General features: G+C 36.7%; 1 protein-coding gene across 1 annotated transcript in view; it reads right to left on the bottom strand.

Annotated features, from left to right (window-relative positions):
- CHL1 (cell adhesion molecule L1 like) overlaps positions 1–18,054 on the bottom strand; it is a 92,180-nt gene that overhangs the window by 5,192 nt on the left and 68,934 nt on the right. The window contains exons 15-23 of the mRNA XM_081805844.1: positions 16,040–16,110; positions 12,383–12,605; positions 10,983–11,098; positions 10,649–10,853; positions 10,324–10,446; positions 9,024–9,203; positions 5,518–5,679; positions 4,631–4,762; positions 1,947–2,019 (exon numbers count right to left, since the gene is read on the bottom strand). Coding sequence (XP_081661970.1) covers positions 1,947–2,019; positions 4,631–4,762; positions 5,518–5,679; positions 9,024–9,203; positions 10,324–10,446; positions 10,649–10,853; positions 10,983–11,098; positions 12,383–12,605; positions 16,040–16,110 — 1,285 coding nt within the window. The remainder of the gene's footprint in view (positions 1–1,946; positions 2,020–4,630; positions 4,763–5,517; positions 5,680–9,023; positions 9,204–10,323; positions 10,447–10,648; positions 10,854–10,982; positions 11,099–12,382; positions 12,606–16,039; positions 16,111–18,054) is intronic.

Genomic DNA, 18,054 nt, shown 5'->3' with positions numbered 1-18,054 from the left:
ATCTTGTTTCATTTTTCCTCTCTTCCCCTATGATCCTCTGTCTTGTTTCTCAAATTCCTCATATCAGTGAGATCACATGATACTGTCTTTCTCTGATTGACATTTCGCTTAGCATAATACCCTCTAGTTCCATCCACATTGTTGCAAATGGCAAGATTTCATTTTTTGATGGCTGCATAATATTCCATTGTGTGTGTATATATATATATATATATATATATATACACAACATCTTCTTTATCCATTCATCTGTTGATGGACATCTAGGCTCTTTCCATAGTTTGGCTATTGTGGACATTGCTGCTATAAACATCGGGGTGCAGGTGCCCCTTCAGATCAGTACCTTTGTATCTTTGGGGTAAATACCCAGAAGTGCAATCGCTGGGTCATACGGTAGCTCTATTTTCAACTTTTTGAGGAACCTCCATACTGTTTTCCAGAGTGGCTGCACCAGCTTGCAGTCCCACCAACAGTGTAGGAGGGTTCCCCTTTCTCTACATCCTCGCCAACATCTGTCGTTTCCTGACTTGTTAATTGTAGCCATTCTGACTAGTGTGAGATGGCATCTTTTTAAAGAGGCAGCAGGGTGTAGGGGAATGAGTTTTTGAACAAGGCATTATCATAGTTTTCTTGCCTATAAAATTGAACTATTAATATTTGTCTTTCAAATATATTTTGAACAGTTGCCATAGGCCCCTAATGATTCTTGCTTCATGGAATTTGAGCCACAATTTGTAAATTTGTAAAGTTCTTTCTTTCAGTCTCTCTTCTTCCCTTCCTTTTTCCTTCTCTCCCTCCTTCTCTCCCCTCTTTCCTTCCTTCTTCTTCCTCTAATGATCCTTATTCTGAAAGAACTTGAAGTGATTAATCAAGAAATATAAAAATATAAAGAGCTTTGATTAAGTGGAAAAAATAAGAATTAGTATAGAGCAAAGTAGAGCCTATAATGAAGCTCAGGTGTACATCGGTTAACCCAGAACAGCTCATCATAATGCTCTATGTCATTGATTATAGTAATGGATCCAGGGATGGGCCAGTTAGAGTCAATCAGGTCTCTTTTGCGATATGAATTTGGCCTCCTGTGTGCTAAAGGCTGTATAAGCCCGGGCGTTGCAAGCTCTCTTGCCTGCAATATACAGAGGACCTGACGGAAAACAAGGACGTCCCAAACAGGAAGGGCTAAGAAACAGAGATGGTGGTGGAAGGGGTAAGATGGTGAGCAACAACAAGAGAATGGGAAGTTGAATGCATCCTCAAGCGCTACCTCACTCCTCCAGACACCAGGCAATTCCTCCCAGGTATGGCATTCTTCTCCACCTTAAGTTTGGTCATGCTCCACCCAGTAGTTTACAGTAACACAATCCATTTCATTCTTTACAGCCTATCTTATCTCTTTGGATGATCCATTATCAGCATCCCTTCAAGGCAGACAGAGCTGCTCCCCTTTTTGCACTCTTACTCTCTTTACCTAATTACAGTGATTTGCAGAGATAGGTTTTTTCCCTCTGCAGACTAGGATCTGTAACTCATTCACCTTTGTAAATCTAGACAGTAGGTACACAGAATACATGTTTACGGATATAAATTGGATACAACTTGGGCCCATAATGGCCATGCTGAAGACTTCAAGATGTTTTAATACTCCAAATATTCACTCTAAATAAAAATAGTGAAATAGTGTCCTTTTGCATAGCACACAGAGCTTTAAGAAAAGTCTCCCAGCACACACGTCTACCTAGAGTGTGGCTACACACACCCCTGCACCTGGAGGTCGGCTGCTCTCTCTTAAGCAGGTCCTATTTTTGCAAACTATTCTTTAAAAAGGCATTACAATATAGTAGTGTAACCTTTATTTTAAGAATAAATACTTGTTCGTTTTTGTATTTTTAAGCTTATAACCTGATCAGTACATGTTTTAATACATTTTAAAATGGAACACTGTTTACCTGTATTCACCAAAGGTTTCATCTTTTACTGACTGAACTTCTGGATCTGGATGCAGATCTTCCTTTTCTTTCACTAAAAAACAAAGAGGGGAAAGGAACACAAATAATTTTTAAAGACATACTAACTGTGTTGTTAAAGATGGATAATCAATGAGAACAGCATTGCTCCAATTTTTTGATACCAGTAAGTCAAGTTTTTTTCTTTGTGGTTGTATCTACAATCCATTAGTTACCTCCTTGTTTATGCAAAAAAGGGAAAATGATCTCCTGGATTCTCCTGATTTGTCATCAGAATTACAGCATGTTGCAGATCTTCATGTGGCTATTCAGTATTATGTGGGCAACAAGTCTTACTGGAAGAGTCAAACTTAGTTATGGTTTCTTAATGGAGACCAAATTACTAGATACACATTTTACTATCCAAAACTTTTTGATGATGTCATAGGCTCCTACCAGATCTATGTCACTAAGCTAAAGTGATTAAAAGTCAACCATTTAGTTGTTCTGCTCTCTCTCTTACCCATAATTGCCTCAAAAATCAGAACATTCAGGTCTATAGTGACATTTTAAATTTGATTTATTCCTAATAGTGGGACACAGGGCAAGGGGGCTCTTGTTTAACTTTACTAGGAAAACTCAAACAAAAATCCTGATGTGAGAGGCGCCTGGCTGGCTCAGTCGGTTAAGCGTCTGCGTTCAGCTCAGGTCATGATCCCAGGGTCCTGGGATCGAGCCCCACATCGGGCTCCCTGCTTCAACAGGGAGTCTGCTTCTCCCTCTCTCTCTCCCTCTGCCCCTCCCCCTGCTTGTACTCTCTCGCTCACTCGCTCTCTCTCTCAAAATAAATAAAATTAAAAAAAAAAAATCCTGATGTGGGAAACAAAGGCAAAAGAAATGTAGTTTACATTAAAATCTCCTTAGAGCTTACAGCCCACTGATAGATACCTGAAACATGGAGAACATGACCTTCCTCAAGGCACTCGTGGCTGCTTTAGAGCCTTAACGTTTAAAAGGAACCTTATCTTGGCAGCAGCTGACCCCTCGAGGCCCTGAAAGCCTTGCTTCCAGATTCCTTGGAGATTTGTGCTATCCCTCATCCCCACGAATTAAAAAGTATACAATCAGTCACTGCTCACAATCCCAGTATAGCAATTTCTGCCCACAGGTCCTGTCCCATGAGCAGGGAAAGGGTTAAGGTTTAGGCAGGAGAGATAGGAGGCCCCTGACTCCCCTGACCAGGCTTGGAAACTATGCCTGGCAGGTGGAGATGCTGAGACAGAGCGGAACAAGAGATAAGGGAACAAACCAAGATGGCAGAAGACTCTCAAGGCCACGGGCTTCCCAGTCCGTTCTCAATAAAAGCCTGCCCCTAAAAGTCCTCAGTGGCAACCCTGTCAGGACCCCTCTCACTCTGAGAGCTTTTTTCTTTCCTTTCTGCTCTCACCTTCACTTAATAAACTTTCACTTCACTTCACCCATTTGTGTCTGCAAGATTCATTCTTTGACTCCGTGAGATAAACCCAGCAACCCTGTAATGATCCTTCTTCATGTCATCTTTTACTACTACTTGCAGAGACCTAAGGGATTCTTTTAGTTGTCCTATAATGTGAAATGCTGACTTTTTTTTTTCTTTTCTTTTCTTTTTCTTTTTTTATTATGTTATGTTAGTCACCATCATTAGAATTTGGAGAGGGTCACACTTCACAAGTGACTATTTGTTGGGGATCCTCAAAAAGGAATGCTATATGTCTTTAAATTTTCCAATTAACTAGGACGTTTAATCATTGAAAATCTAATTCATAATAATTCAGCCCTCATAGGAATAAAAAAGAGATCTATGATTGCATAAATTTCCATGCATAAATTGCATTAGATGTTGTAAAAATTTAAAAATTATGCTCTTCTTTGATTGTTCAATATACATATAGGTTCCCAATAAATATTTGTTAAATGAATAATAAGCCAATAAAAGAACTTCTCACTAATCTGAACATCATCAAACTAATAACAGTGGGATCTATATCTTTCCCCTTATATAAAAGCATCTTGAACACTAAGCAATAACAATAACAATAATAATAATAGCAACAACATAATATGTATATCTAAAAGATAAATTTGGAAGTTGAATTAAATTAAAGCCAACTGTTATATTAACTCTGATGGTTTTTATTTACATTTTATGTACATTAAATCAGGAGGCAGTGTATCTAATATATGTCATGGTAATAAAAAATGCATTCCCAGCAATGATTAACTCTAGTAAAGCTGACTAGTGGAGACAGTACTATTAGAAGGTACTAGTGAAAACATTCTCTGGGTCACAAATACATGACAAGGCATGCTGTAAATAGGTCCTTCCTCTTAAAATATGTGTGTGTGGTTTAGTGATCAGTGTTTAACATCTCTGATATTTTACAGGCAGAAAATAGAAGGCTGGAAGTATTATATGCCTCGTTAGAGACTAGTAACCACCTGAAAATAATATTCTAGACCTTACATCCTTTGGTTAGTTAATACAGGATTTTTTTTTTCCCTCTCAGTATATTGCATATCTATTGTGCTACCATAAATTTGACTTAAATGTGTAATTTAAAAAATAAAAGATGTCTCTGAAGAATGCCTCCTAGAAAATACTATTTAATAAACTGAAAGTATATTACTATATTAAGAAACAGCTTTACCTGAGTACTTTCCACCTCTGTTCCTCTTCACAAAGCAAACAGTTAACAGTATTAGTGTGAGAAGAGCAATTGCACACATCAATCCAATAAACCAGCCTTGAGTGGAGATGTCATCGTATAAACCGGCGTATTCTGTTGTACAAAGAGAAGTCACACGTTGAATGCTAGAGACCGTCTTTGGGATTATGCCCCCTTTGGGAAAATGAAACATCATTTTTAAACATACAAAATAGCATCCGTTTTATTTTTCCTTTCAGTGACCCTAGAGGGAATGTGATTTAAAGGACATTTCATTGGAAGAATACTGATAAATCGTTCATTCTGTATTTAGAAAGGGCCCTCTCAAGTTGCATTTGACTCTGAGGATGAAAACCAAAAAGGGATAGTGGAGGCAGACTGAGTGAAACACAGAAGCAGCGCAAGCAAGCAAAAGCATAAGCTGCCTTGGTTATATGCAGATCGCCGTGGAGTTTCTGCGGGTTTTACTCTGTTTTGGTTTTCTGTTTAGTTTTGTTATTAACATGTGTTAATTGGCAGGCGGTATTTTTTTTAGTCAACTACTCTGGCAAAAACAATAAGGAATATGTTGGATCTTTGTGGAACATTTTTCATTTTGATAATTTTAAAATGCTATGATGAGCACTGGGTGTTATATGCAACTAATGAATCGTTGAACGCTACATCAAAAACTAATGATGTACTATACGCTGGCTAAACTGAACATAACAATAATAAAAAAATGCTATGCCAAAACAAACTGAAACTGCTATCTCTGTAACTAATGTACTACATATTTTTATCTTTAATACAGGAAGTATGTAAAATTAAATAATCTACAAAACAGATTTATTATCTAAGAATGCCCCAAATACAATCTCACGTCTCACCTCTCCCTCTTGTCTCAATTACATCTTCAAAAATGCTATTGTTATCAACCCAATTCTTAGTCAATAGGCGAACTATATGTTCAGCTCCCGGCTCAAATACCTCTACTGGGTGAGTCTTTTGAGTAAGATTGACTCCTTCTGGTATCTTCCCGATACTTTTACCTAAGAAATGTACACAGTTAAATCATATAAATCATAATCATTGAAAAGCAGGACATGAAAAGAAAACAAACAAACAAACAAACAAAACACTGTTATTTGAGAAGAGAGCCATTTGCAGCATTTTTTTTCTCAGATAGCTTTTGAATTACTGGAGAGATCAAGAAAATCAACATTTCAAGATTTCCTTTCTTAATATACTGAAATGGAGGAAATGAAATGAATTTAATTCATGTCCTTTAAAGATGACGTACTTGTTGATGAAATGGTACTATAAATCTGCCCGATTACATGAATGGTTCAAAACCAAACACAGACTTCAAAAAAATTATACAGTGTCATTTTGTGCAATTTGAACTTTCACAGACCTAGCAGGAAACTAAACATGGCCATTCTGGCTTATTTTTGAAAGCAAATGACATTATAATTTTAAATATCTATTACTTTTTTGTCTTGGTCTTCTCTATAAATATTGATGGAATAGTATCATAACAAGGTCATATATTAAATACTTGAAATTTGTAGAAACATAAGCAGGTTTATAGGTACATAAAGTACAGGTTTATAAGTACCTTTAAATGAAATGCACTGAGTTTTTTAAATATTATGAGACATTAATACTTTTAAAAAAGAAAGATGACTATATCAATATATTAACTGTAGAATCTCATAGTAGCAGATAAAAATGAGTTGAGTGTAATTAAATATATATTTAACTTCTGATGTTGCAACAAAACATGTAAAATATTTTTGTATTTGATCCATAGTTTTGCTGAGAATCAATTCAACATAATAAATGTAAATAATTTACACTGAAAATAATATATGCCATGTTGAGAATATTAAAAGTTCTGAAACCCTGTTTCAAATGGGTATATGGCACACATTAAAATCTGGTTATAACTTTTAACCATAGAATAGAAATTGATGATATAGTTACTGATAACAAAAGGGCTTCATTAAAAAATGTCACCATGGGAGAAATAAGGCCAATTATATTAGTTGAACAAAGCCTTTAAGATTGAGCACCACTGAAATAGAACACAATTAATTTTGACTTTGGAAAACAGAAATATTAGTATAACATTAAATAGTGCAAGCTTTTGAAAAACAGTGCAAAGCAAGTGTTCTGTTCAAACCAGCAATGACACAAATATTTCTGATTAGCTCCATCATCTTCCCCCTCTTAGACTATGGAATGTGAGCCACCTCAAAATCAGAGTGACAACCAGAAAATAAAAAAAAAATAAAAAATAAATGCTTATGTATCAAATCCTATTTTCTGAATAAATGTCAGATGACCTTAAAATGTGCTATCTAGGCAGAGCAAGGAGAAGAAAGATACGCAGAAACAGATTCCAATTTGCACAAAAGTTATTTTTAGAGTGTTTAGTGATATCAAGATTTATCTCCTCCGTGAAAATATGTATTTTTCCTTTTCCAAAGATCATGCTGAAATCCAGTGGCAAAAGAGATTATTATAGTTTCTTTCCTGCAAATATGGCAAGATATGCCTACAGAAGAGAAAGCAGTGTCAATGGGCAAAGGGGCAGTAGCTGAAAATGCAGAATTCTGAAAAAGAGCACAAACATACTAGTAAGGAACATTTTCAAATTCCTGAGACATAGGGCAGTGAAGAACTAGGCTGTAAGACACTCAAGCACATTAGCTGCATCTTTAATTTGCAATGAAGATGCAGCATCATTTATAAAACAACACAAACAGCATTTTCCATCTGCTAAAAACAGTTTTTCCAACATGAAGGCGACCAAACTGAGATTTTCTAAATACTTCCATATATGCATATGGTAACTATAACTATTGTAAGAGAATTTTATGAATTTTTTTTCTTACCTGCTGCAAATTAGCAATAATGGGATTAGCATATCTCATGCATATTATGGTTTTGGTTCTAACAAAATAGCAACCCTCTCCATTCCTTAAACCCTGTTTTGAAAAATACAGAAGTCGCATATTTAGATTACTACTCTTCTGACTTCTTTTCTCTGTATTGAACACTTGATGCCACTTTGAACTCTTGAGAAATAAGATCCTTTTAGTTACTAAAACGTTTTCAATCATCATCTTTAAATCTCTCTTTTGAGTAGGTAAATGAGTTCTTCATTTCACTTGGTGTCTCATTTGTCCTTGGGAACAATGTGCGGGTTTCTTGGAAGTAACTCTTTGAGTATACATACTTTTCCCATAAAGGGGAGTTTTGAGTACTTCGGGTATCTAAGGAAAACGTAAGTCCTTCATTAGGTAGACACAGTAGGGACAATAAGAAGGAGAAACAGACAGTAAAGGTCAGAGCATAACCATTCACACACAAACCCTGCTTTGACAGTGATTCACATACACTTGAATATATTTTATAATAATATACATATTTTATAAGTGACAACTTAGTTTTTTTCATTACTATTTTCTTTTTCCATTGACTGACTCAATCTTTTTTTTTTCTAATCTAAAATTTGGAAACCCGTCCAGGGCAGTGTCTGACACATAGTACATGATAAGCAAATGATTCTATCTGCCTTCCTGCCATCTCCTTTTCCTTGTTCCCTCCATCAAATATCCTTCTAGGTCTGATCCACTTGAATCCAACACAAAGCCCTCTTTTTTAACTTATTAGTGTGTGCAGCAGTTCCTCTGATTCATTTCCTTTTTATGCTCTGCCTTCTTAATTTTTCTCCTTTTAAGTTCAGCAAGAACATTGCTAAAATCATAATTGTCGAAATAATTTGGGAAGGAAAACGGGTCTGGGTTGGAAAAAAACAAAACCAAACCGAAAAGTGCAATTGAATTTGGAGAATTCTACAAATTAAATCAGAGGTTGATGGGCCATTTCCAAGCCAGTATTTGGCATCAACCGGTAGACAGTAAAATAAAACTGCTACATAAATATATATATATATGTGTATATATATATATATATATAAGCCAAGACATGGAAGAGGAATGTATTAGATCATTGTTACAAAACGTCCACCAGGGCAAGAGGCAAATATTTTTCTGTATGTAAACACTTCCAAAAGAAAAATATCCCTCTAGTAATCTTATGAATAACTTCATGACCTTACGTACTCTTATTTTAATTAAGTAAAATTATAGTTCCTGACCTTACATACACTGAGGCTATAGTTTCACTGCTGTTGTGTAGAAATCCATAAATTGAGTCAATGTGAACTTTACAAACAAGAGAAATAAATTCTGTATTTATATCAGTGAAAAACAAAAGGTCAGACAGATTGAGATCACAATCATTTCTAATTTACAATGACTAGCTTGGTACACTCCCTTCAGAGCAGTTTAAAAAACAGCATACAGAAGCCTCCTGCACTTACCCCCTTCTCCTAACGTGGAGCTTTCCTCTGTGACTGGTTTTCCGCAGCCCTTTGAAGTACAAGCCCTCAAGTAGAATTTGTACTTGGTAGTTGCATTGAGGTTTGAGAGACGCCAGCTGGGCTTCAATGGAGTTGTAATGTTGATATCATTCAGTTCTCCAAGTTCATAGGTGTCATTTACTAAAGAAATAAACAGGAACAACAGTGCCTCAGATTTCACAGCCTTAACAATTCACGTTATGTTGTCCCTTATTTTTGATTCTGTGTTTGGAATTCATGTCCTCAAAGTCTAAAACTCTCTGTGATTTCAGTTCCCTAATTTCCATTGTGAGATGATGCTTAGATGTGAAGAACTGTTGGACATGGAAGGCACCATGATTAAAAATGACTTGATTTCCTCTAAACATGTTGTTTTCACCCAAATGGCACAGCCGCACAAGAGCACAGTCTATTCTGAGTAGTGGTCCAAAGATAACTCTTTAATGTTCTTAACACAACCTGCCTACACCAGCGGGCTACTCACAGAGGATTCTACAAACAGTACATTTAGGGTTGAGACCAGAGCACGTGTCAGACACAAAGAGGCAGTGCAGTGTGGAAATTATGTGAGCTTTGAATTTCCGTGACATCATTTACTTACTCTTTTCTTTAGCATGTTTCTTAATTCTCAAGGCGACTCATATGTAAGTATTAAATATACGTCTTCTGGTACCTACTGACTCTTCTTCTAAAACAGGGATTGCCAAGCCTTCCTGAAAAGAACTAGACTGTGAATATTTCAGCCTTGGTGAGCCACACCATCTCTGTCTCAGCTACTCAGCTTGGGCCACTGTAGTGAGAAGGCAGCTACAGACAAATGTAAATGACATGTATGGCCTGTTTATGAAAACAGGCCACAGGCTGGATTTGGTCTGCAAGCCGATTTACAGACCCCTTTGTTGTAAGGAAGTATGCCAGCTTACAAACCATGATCATTAGAATCTCAGCAGAGCAAAACAAATACTCAACCAAAAATGAAGTATTAACAGGTGAATCCAAGGGCACCTGGGTGGCTCAGTCGGTTAAGCATCCGACTCTTGGTTTCAGCTCAGGTCATGATCTCATGGGTCATGGGATCCAGCCCTGTATGGGGCTCTGCACTCTGCATGGAGTCTACTTGGGATTCTCTCTCCCTCCCTCTGCCCCTCCTGCTCAATGTTCTCTCTCTCTCTCTTAAATAAATAAATAAATAAATAAATAAATAAATAAATAAATAAATCTTTTTAAAAAATAGGTGGATCCAATTCAGATATCTACTTACTTATCTGATACTGTAATAGATAGCCAGTTAAGTTTCCATTCAATTTCTTAGGTAGTCCCCAGGTTAAAGTGGCAGTGTCTTTATCAACTTTGATGACCTTGAGAAAAGCTGGTTGTTCAGGTACTAGAAAACATAAGACCAAGAAGATAATTGGTAAATTTCTTTAAAAAAAAACAAAGCTCCATTAGATTCCAGTTTTCCAAAGAAATTGAGAAGCTAACTCATATGAAGTACATATTTATTAACTACTAATAAGGAGGTAAATGTTTAATTCGGCCATTGGATAATTCCCATTGTTGGCATTATTCTTCACTGTTATTCTTACCTCCTTCTGGTGTTTGAAATATATAAGGCTCACTCTCTGGACCAGCTCCTTTGGAATTATAGGCTAAGACTGTTAAGTGAAATTCACTAAAGGCATCTAGAGAAGGAACCATTCCATAGTTTCTTTGTCCTGAAAATCTCAGAGTGTTTACTTCTTTGGGATGTGCTCTTCCATCCAACAGACTTTTTGTTTTCCACCAATTTATCTGCAATGGAAATAGGAACCTTTTAACATACCAACCATGGTGGCAGATTCTCTTCTAGCTTCTTCTAAGATCAGTTCTTATTTGCATTTAACATATTAATTCAGCAACAAGAAAATCTATGATAAAAACCTGATATCCTTTCAGATGTCCATGTACTCTGTCCTTTGGAATTGTTGACCAGGTAACTTTAACTAATGTGCTGTTTATAACATCCACCCCATGGATCACTGGAGCTGTATCAGGATCTGTTAAGCACATAAGAATGATGAGCTTTCAATACCCTCAAATGTGATTATTAGGATCCTTTTCAAAAGGTGATTTTTCATATTGCTTAATCTGAGCACAGCACTCTTATGAAATCAATTCTAAATAGAACCAAGAGAGTTTCTCATTACAGAGGAGTTTCAGAGCCCAAATAGGTTTCTAGGAGAAGATAGCTTATACCACACTGAGAAATGCAGCTTTCCAGGTGGATACAGTGTGGGCAGTGTAACTGGAACCAGTGGCCAGTGAAATATTCTGTGGGCATCTTGCCTTTAGAAGCAGATGAACTAAACAATATAACCAAAATTACTTGAGAGCTTGATCAGTCTATTAATAACAACAGCTAACATTAACTGAGCATATGCTATGTGTAGGCACTGTTCTGAGCAACTGGCTCACTGGACTGGCTCACATAATCCTTAGAACAACCCTATAAAGTGGTATTATTATCCCCATTCTATAGGGGAACTAACTACAGAGGAATAAACCAAATGCAGAGCAGCCAAGACTAATAATATCTTAGCTCACAGTGATATGCCCAGTGTAATTTTATTTGGGTAGAAGGATTTAGATAGCAGGTATATAAGGAGTTAGTAATTTCACATTCTCAACCTGTTTCCATTCTTGGATCAAAATACTACCTTGGATACTGGAAAAACAATGAGAATAACTCCTGTGTAGTGACATGGAATACACCATCTTTCCTTTTTTTAATCTATTTGTGGCAGTTATTATGGTATAAGAATTTAATAATGAGCGTATCACTAATACTTCAAAACAGTGTGTGTGTGTGTGTCTGTGTGTGTGTGTGCGTGCATGCGCAGCGTGTACGTGTGTGTTTGTAATGCTATAGACAAATCTCAGTCTGTATCTCATCTGCATTAGGAAGGTTCCAAAAATATAACTGAGGCCAGGGATGACATCAGGTGGCTGTTAGAAAGTCTCTGACAAGTAAGGACAAATGTAACTGGAAACATGACAGTTATGCTGCTTAACTATTTGTAGTGATGAGTACTGGTCTTTGATTTTTCATATAGAAATAGCTTTACTGGGAAATAGAATAAAATTAAAACTTTTAACATAATTCCTTACCACTCTATAATGATTGGCTATCCTGCAGTCAACCTTAAATTTCTTATATCTCCCACAGCTAGTACATCCTCTTTGCATGCAGTAGTTGCTCAAAAATGGTCATCAACAGAAATGCAATATACTTGAAAGAAATTGCTCTTGAAGTGCTTAGCAGTTTCAGGCACATCACTTACAGTCTTCTCCAGAATAGAGAATCACTGACTGAGGCTCAGGGCCGGAGCCAAGGTGATTGATGGCTTGGACTTGGACATCATAAGGAGCATAGACAGTAGGCGTCATCACCCGCAAGGTGTGGTTTGTGACTGTTTCTTCTTCCCACTCCACGGGGGCTCCCTGTGGCTTCCAGGTCACTCTGTACTCCAGCCCTGGTCCATTCTGCTCCATGGATTTCAAAGGCTAAGACAGAAGGAAAGACTCACGTAGTGTGATCACAGATAGGCTGAGTCAGAGACGGTGGCAAGCCGCTCCAAATGGCAATAAGAAACACCACAATAGAGGGACCCTGTCTTGGAAGATTTTAAATCCCCCTCTTTGGTTTAGAAACACTTGTGAAAATTTTTGTCTTTCTGTAAGTTTAGGTTTGAAAGTTAGTCCCTCACCTCCCTAAGCAGTAAGAAGCCCACAATTTAGATGCCTTGATTATGCCCTTGTGATTAAATCTCACTGTTCATATATGAAAGAATTTACTAAGAAATTCCACAGAGGATTTTTGCTTTCGTCTATGCTTTCCTCTATACTCTACTTTTTTACTCCCAAAGAACTGGAAGATACAGAAAGGACATGATCATGAATTGTATGGTTGTGAAAGAGATTTCCCGTGACTTTTCAGTCAGAACTCTTTCTACCTGACTCCATCCATCCTTCTCCATCTGCCTTCCAAGAGAAGAGAGAGATTGAGTAAATCTTTATTTCTGGATAATACGCATGTTATACATTAGTGCCTAGAAGATATAGCTCCTCTCTCTAATAAAATAATTCCCCAGCTTCTTGACTATTTCTTTAAGAGAGAGTCCTCCCCACCCCCCAACCCCATCCCCACTTCCACTTTCTTTTGCTGAAAATTTAATGAAGGAATTTCTAGTATAGGGAATTGGTTATTTCCACTTTAGTTTTTTTAATTAAGCAATATTTTAATTAAAAAAATTAATGTGATTTAAATCACCTGTTTCATTTCAAAAATGGGAATATGCATTCCAATGAATCATATATAGACTACATAAAAAAATGTGACTTAAGTCCTAGATTATAAGGTTCACTTATATAAACAGTAATTTTGTCTATATATCTATGAGTAATTCAATAATATCATATATATCAGGGAGCCTGGGTGACTTAGTCGGTTAAGCATCAGACTCAGGATTTCCACTCAGGTCATGTTTTCAGGGTCGTGAGATGGAGCCCCGCCCCAGGCTCTGCACTGGGGGTGTGGAGCCTGCTTAAGATTCTCTCTCTCCCTCTGGCCCTCCTCCCACTGCTTGCTCTCTCTCTCCAAATAATAAAATAAAATGAAATGAAATGAAATAAATAAAATAAAATAATGTCATATACAATGTTTTCTTACAGAATTTGCAATGCTTCTTGACTCAATCTAAGTTACTAAAATATTTTTAGATGGACTGGTTGGAATTAGGTTGAAAGTAATGCTGTACCAGGAAAACAATTTCAAGTCTATGCTAACTCCAAGGTGAATATTTAAATTAGCTATGAGAAAAAAAATCAAAACAAAACCTTTCTGAAATTTCACATCATTATTTATACTTTGCATTCTAAGTTTTGCACCAAGATAATTTTCACTACCATACAGATATAAATCCACCAGGGGTTTTAGCAGTGCCCAGATGAATCTGGCCACAAGCTTTTAGTTTCATACTGCAATCTGGAATTACAAATTCCTTCAGTCTCTACCAACAATAAATGAGTACAAATAAAATTATTCAATTTACACATGTTTTGTTCCAAGGAAAGGAGCTACATTTAATAAAACTCTCCTGTAAATTTTAAAATAAAACTGCCACCATAACTAACACTTTTAAGAAAAATCTTATCTAAATTACCAGGCCCTTTGGTGCCCAGACTCCGGAAGAAACAGCAGGAGAATTTTGTATTTGCTTTCAGACAACGGGCAACAAAATCACAGCAAATTCTTAAACAGGCCCCCAACAAAGATAGCAGACCAGAGGAGCCAAAGCAGAGGTGGGAGTGGGGGTCTTCTTTTCATCACTGACTGAGCGCATGACATCTGGGGAAGGTCATTAAAATGAGAGTCCCAGCATCTCTCTATGAAATGTAAGGCCGATACGATCCAGCTCCTGTCTCCCTTCTGAAGGAGTGCTGAGGATTAATGAGCTGATGTTGGTGGAACATGGTGTGCTTCTCTGAGGAACTGACCTGATAATTACATACTATTATTTTCAGCTAACCAGTTATATCATCTATCTTATGGAAATTGCTAGGGAACTTAAGAGAGAAAAAGACAGACACTCTACAAGAATGAGATATTAACATAATTTCAGATTATAAATTAAGCAATTATGAAGACAGTGTGGTAGCAAATATGTGTGGCCACAAATTCAAGGAAAGAAATTATATTCTTGAATATACTTAGATTCTGTGTATTACCAATTTTTTTCCAATTTTAAATTTGCAAAACTTAATTTCACTGAAGTGGGAAAAGTGGGTTAGTGTTGATATAAAAATACTGAGTGAAAAAAAAATCAGACTAAACTTTATATATCCTAAAGTTCTTCCCAAAATCGTATCTGGAAAGAGGTTTAGAAATAAATTAGTATATTCCCACATAAATTCAAAAATGTTCTACATTTGGGGCGCCTGGGTGGCTCAGTAATTAGGCGTCTACCTTCGGCTCAGGTCATGATCCCAGGGTCCTGGGATCAAGCCCTGCATTGGGCTCCCTGCTCAGCGGGGAGCCTGCTTCTCCCTCCCCTACTCCCCCTGCTTGTGTTCCCTCTCTCGCTGTCTCTCTCTCTGTCAAATAAATAATATGTAAAATTCAATGAATTTAAGGTTGGAAGTCTATTATTAATCAGAATGTCTGAATGGTAATCTATATTCAAGTAGGTTAAATTATCTGCTCATGAATATGTCCACAGAGAGGCGGAGAAACTTACCCATTGTTACAGAAGGAATTTAGAAATGACACTCAAAACAATTAAAGTTCTCTGAACAGATATAAAATTTTACACCAAATTCAAAGACAAAAGTCTATTTCATAACCTTTAATAGAAATATGTAAAGGGGTGAAAAGTGCAATTTGAAGTCCAAAGACACCTATGGTATGTTTGTTGATTTCTAGTGGTATGGTGACAGGCAAGACGGCCTACCACCCTGACCTCAGTTCCTATATCTAGAAAAAGGCATTAATGACAAAGCTATTCTCAGAAAAGAGCACAGAAAATGCTTAATAGTGCTTAAAAGGAGTGGTTATTTATTTGTCAGATATCCTTCTGATATGCATAATATTTATTAGACCATGTACTAAAATTTAGGAAAGTTTTTCAGTATTTTTTGAACAAGAGACGATTTAGAATATTGGTTGTAAAAATACTAGGAATCTGAAACTTTTGATAATGGATTGCAATTAAATCAACCTGTATAACCTTCCTTACATTATTTACCACTGTTTAACTATATCTCATAACATTCTAATCACAATGATCTGTAAAATATACAAATGAAATATATTTATAAAACATACAAATCTTATATCTTTGTTCGAAAAAATATTTTTCTATCATTACACTTAGCATGCAGACCTAAAAGAAAGAAAAAAAGAACACAAAGTAGTGTATAACACATTAGAGAATACACACCTCCCATTTTATAATCATTTCCTTGGGTTGAGAGGCTTGAACCCTTATGTTTTGTGGATTCTTGTCTGGAGCTGAAAAATTGTAAGTATTAAAATTACTTTTTGCAATTTTATGGTCCATAGATAAATCAGCATATCATCCCACCTCCCCCTAAATCAGATTTTTAAATAACTTTGATTGTATTCATTTATTTCTTTTTTTTTTTAAAGATTTTATTTATTTATTTGACAGAGAGATAGAGAGAGAGAACAAGTAGGCAGAGAGGCAGGCCGAGGGAGACTGAGAAGCAGGCTCCCTGCCGAGCAGGGAGCCCGATGCGGGGCTCGATCCCAGGACCCTGGGATCACGACCTGAGCCGAAGGCAGCCGCTTAACCAACTGAGCCACCCAGGCGCCCCTGTATTCATTTATTTCTATCTGGCCCAGTTTGTAAAGACTTTTCACCAGCTTTATTGAGAGACAACTGACATAAAACACTGTGTAAGTTTAAGGTATACAATGTAATAGTTTCATATATGTGTGTGTGTTTATAGATCTGTGTGTGTACATATATATATATATATATATATATATCTCCAATCTATAGATAGACATTTTATATTTATGTGTATATATTGTAAAATGATTACCACCATAAGGCTAGTTAACACATCCATGGTCTCACAAAGGCGGCTTTTAAATATATATTTTATTTAAAGGAGTAAAATCATATGCATGAAGTGATATTATTATTATTCAATGGGAAGTAGAAGATTTACTTTAGATATCTTCATTTTAAAACTGCTCTTTAAGTTTTTCAACCTGCTTTTTTAAAAATAATCCTAAACCTACTTTTTTATCCTTTTTTTTTTTTAAGATTTTATTTATTTATTTGACAGAGAGAGAGAGACACACACAATGAGAGAGGGAACATAAGCAGGGGGAGTGGGAGAGGGAGAAGCAGGCTCCTGGCTGAGCAGAGAGCCGGATGCAGGGCTCGATCCCAGGACCCTGGGATCATGACCTGAGCTGAAGGCAGATGCTTAACGGCTGAGCCACCCAGGTGCCCCCTAAACCTACTTTTTAAATATATGTTTTAATTTTAAACCTGCTTTCCTTTTTCTATTAGAATTATTGTTAGAAATGTGTGTTGTGAATATCTGCCTCTAAGCTAATAAAATTAAACATCATCATGTATTAATTTCAACAGCCAACTGTTAGGGACAACAAAAAGGTAACAGCAGATAATGTGCCCATGAAATATATTCAAATGGATCCATTTAATAAGAAAGGGCTAAGTGTAGTTTTAGTGCCAAATGAAACTTACATTTCAATCACACAAGTATCTGATTCAGTCACTATCTCTTCTTGCTTTTTCCTCAATCAAAAATGGAAATTATACCCTAGCTTATTTATTTTGCCCCAGGGAAAAAAACAATAATACCATGCTATGATCACATTGTTGACCAATGACAATTAAGTAACACAAATTTTAGTATTAATCATTCTTGAGATTTAAAAATAAATCCTGGAAATTTAGATAGATATCAGATATCTATTTAGATATTGAGAAACAATAAATACAGTAAATGTATAAAAGTAATGATATGAAATAATTAAGGTGCCTACAATGAATAAAATGTTTTATTTCAGAAAGTTGAATAAAGGAGAGAAGGAAAGATGGCGAAGGATTAGGGGAGCCTATTTCAACTGGTCCCCAGAATTGAGCTGGATATCTACCAGACCACTCTGAGCACCCACGAAACCAGCCTGAGATGTAAGAAGATCTGGATCTCTACAAACAGAATATCGCAGGCAGTTGGTTTTGAGGTACAAAGCGGGGAGCCGTGATTCCACAGGTAGATTTCGGAGGATAAATGGCAGCGTGAGGGAGCCTGGCCATGGGGATCCTGCACCACCGGTGAGTGACAGCCTCGCGTGCTGGGGGTGGGGCTCAGACTCACAGACCAGTAGCAGTGGGGAAAGGACTTTAGGGCAGCCCCGGGGGTGGAAACCCAGAGTGGCGGGTCACGCATG

This window comes from Leptonychotes weddellii, chromosome 1 (genome assembly GCF_054177405.1).
Source record: "Leptonychotes weddellii isolate Sample4059 chromosome 1, ASM5417740v2, whole genome shotgun sequence".
Taxonomy (NCBI): Eukaryota; Metazoa; Chordata; class Mammalia; order Carnivora; family Phocidae; genus Leptonychotes; species Leptonychotes weddellii.
The sequence above is the reverse complement of the archived record's forward strand: the minus strand, read 5'-3'. Positions and strand labels throughout refer to the sequence as shown.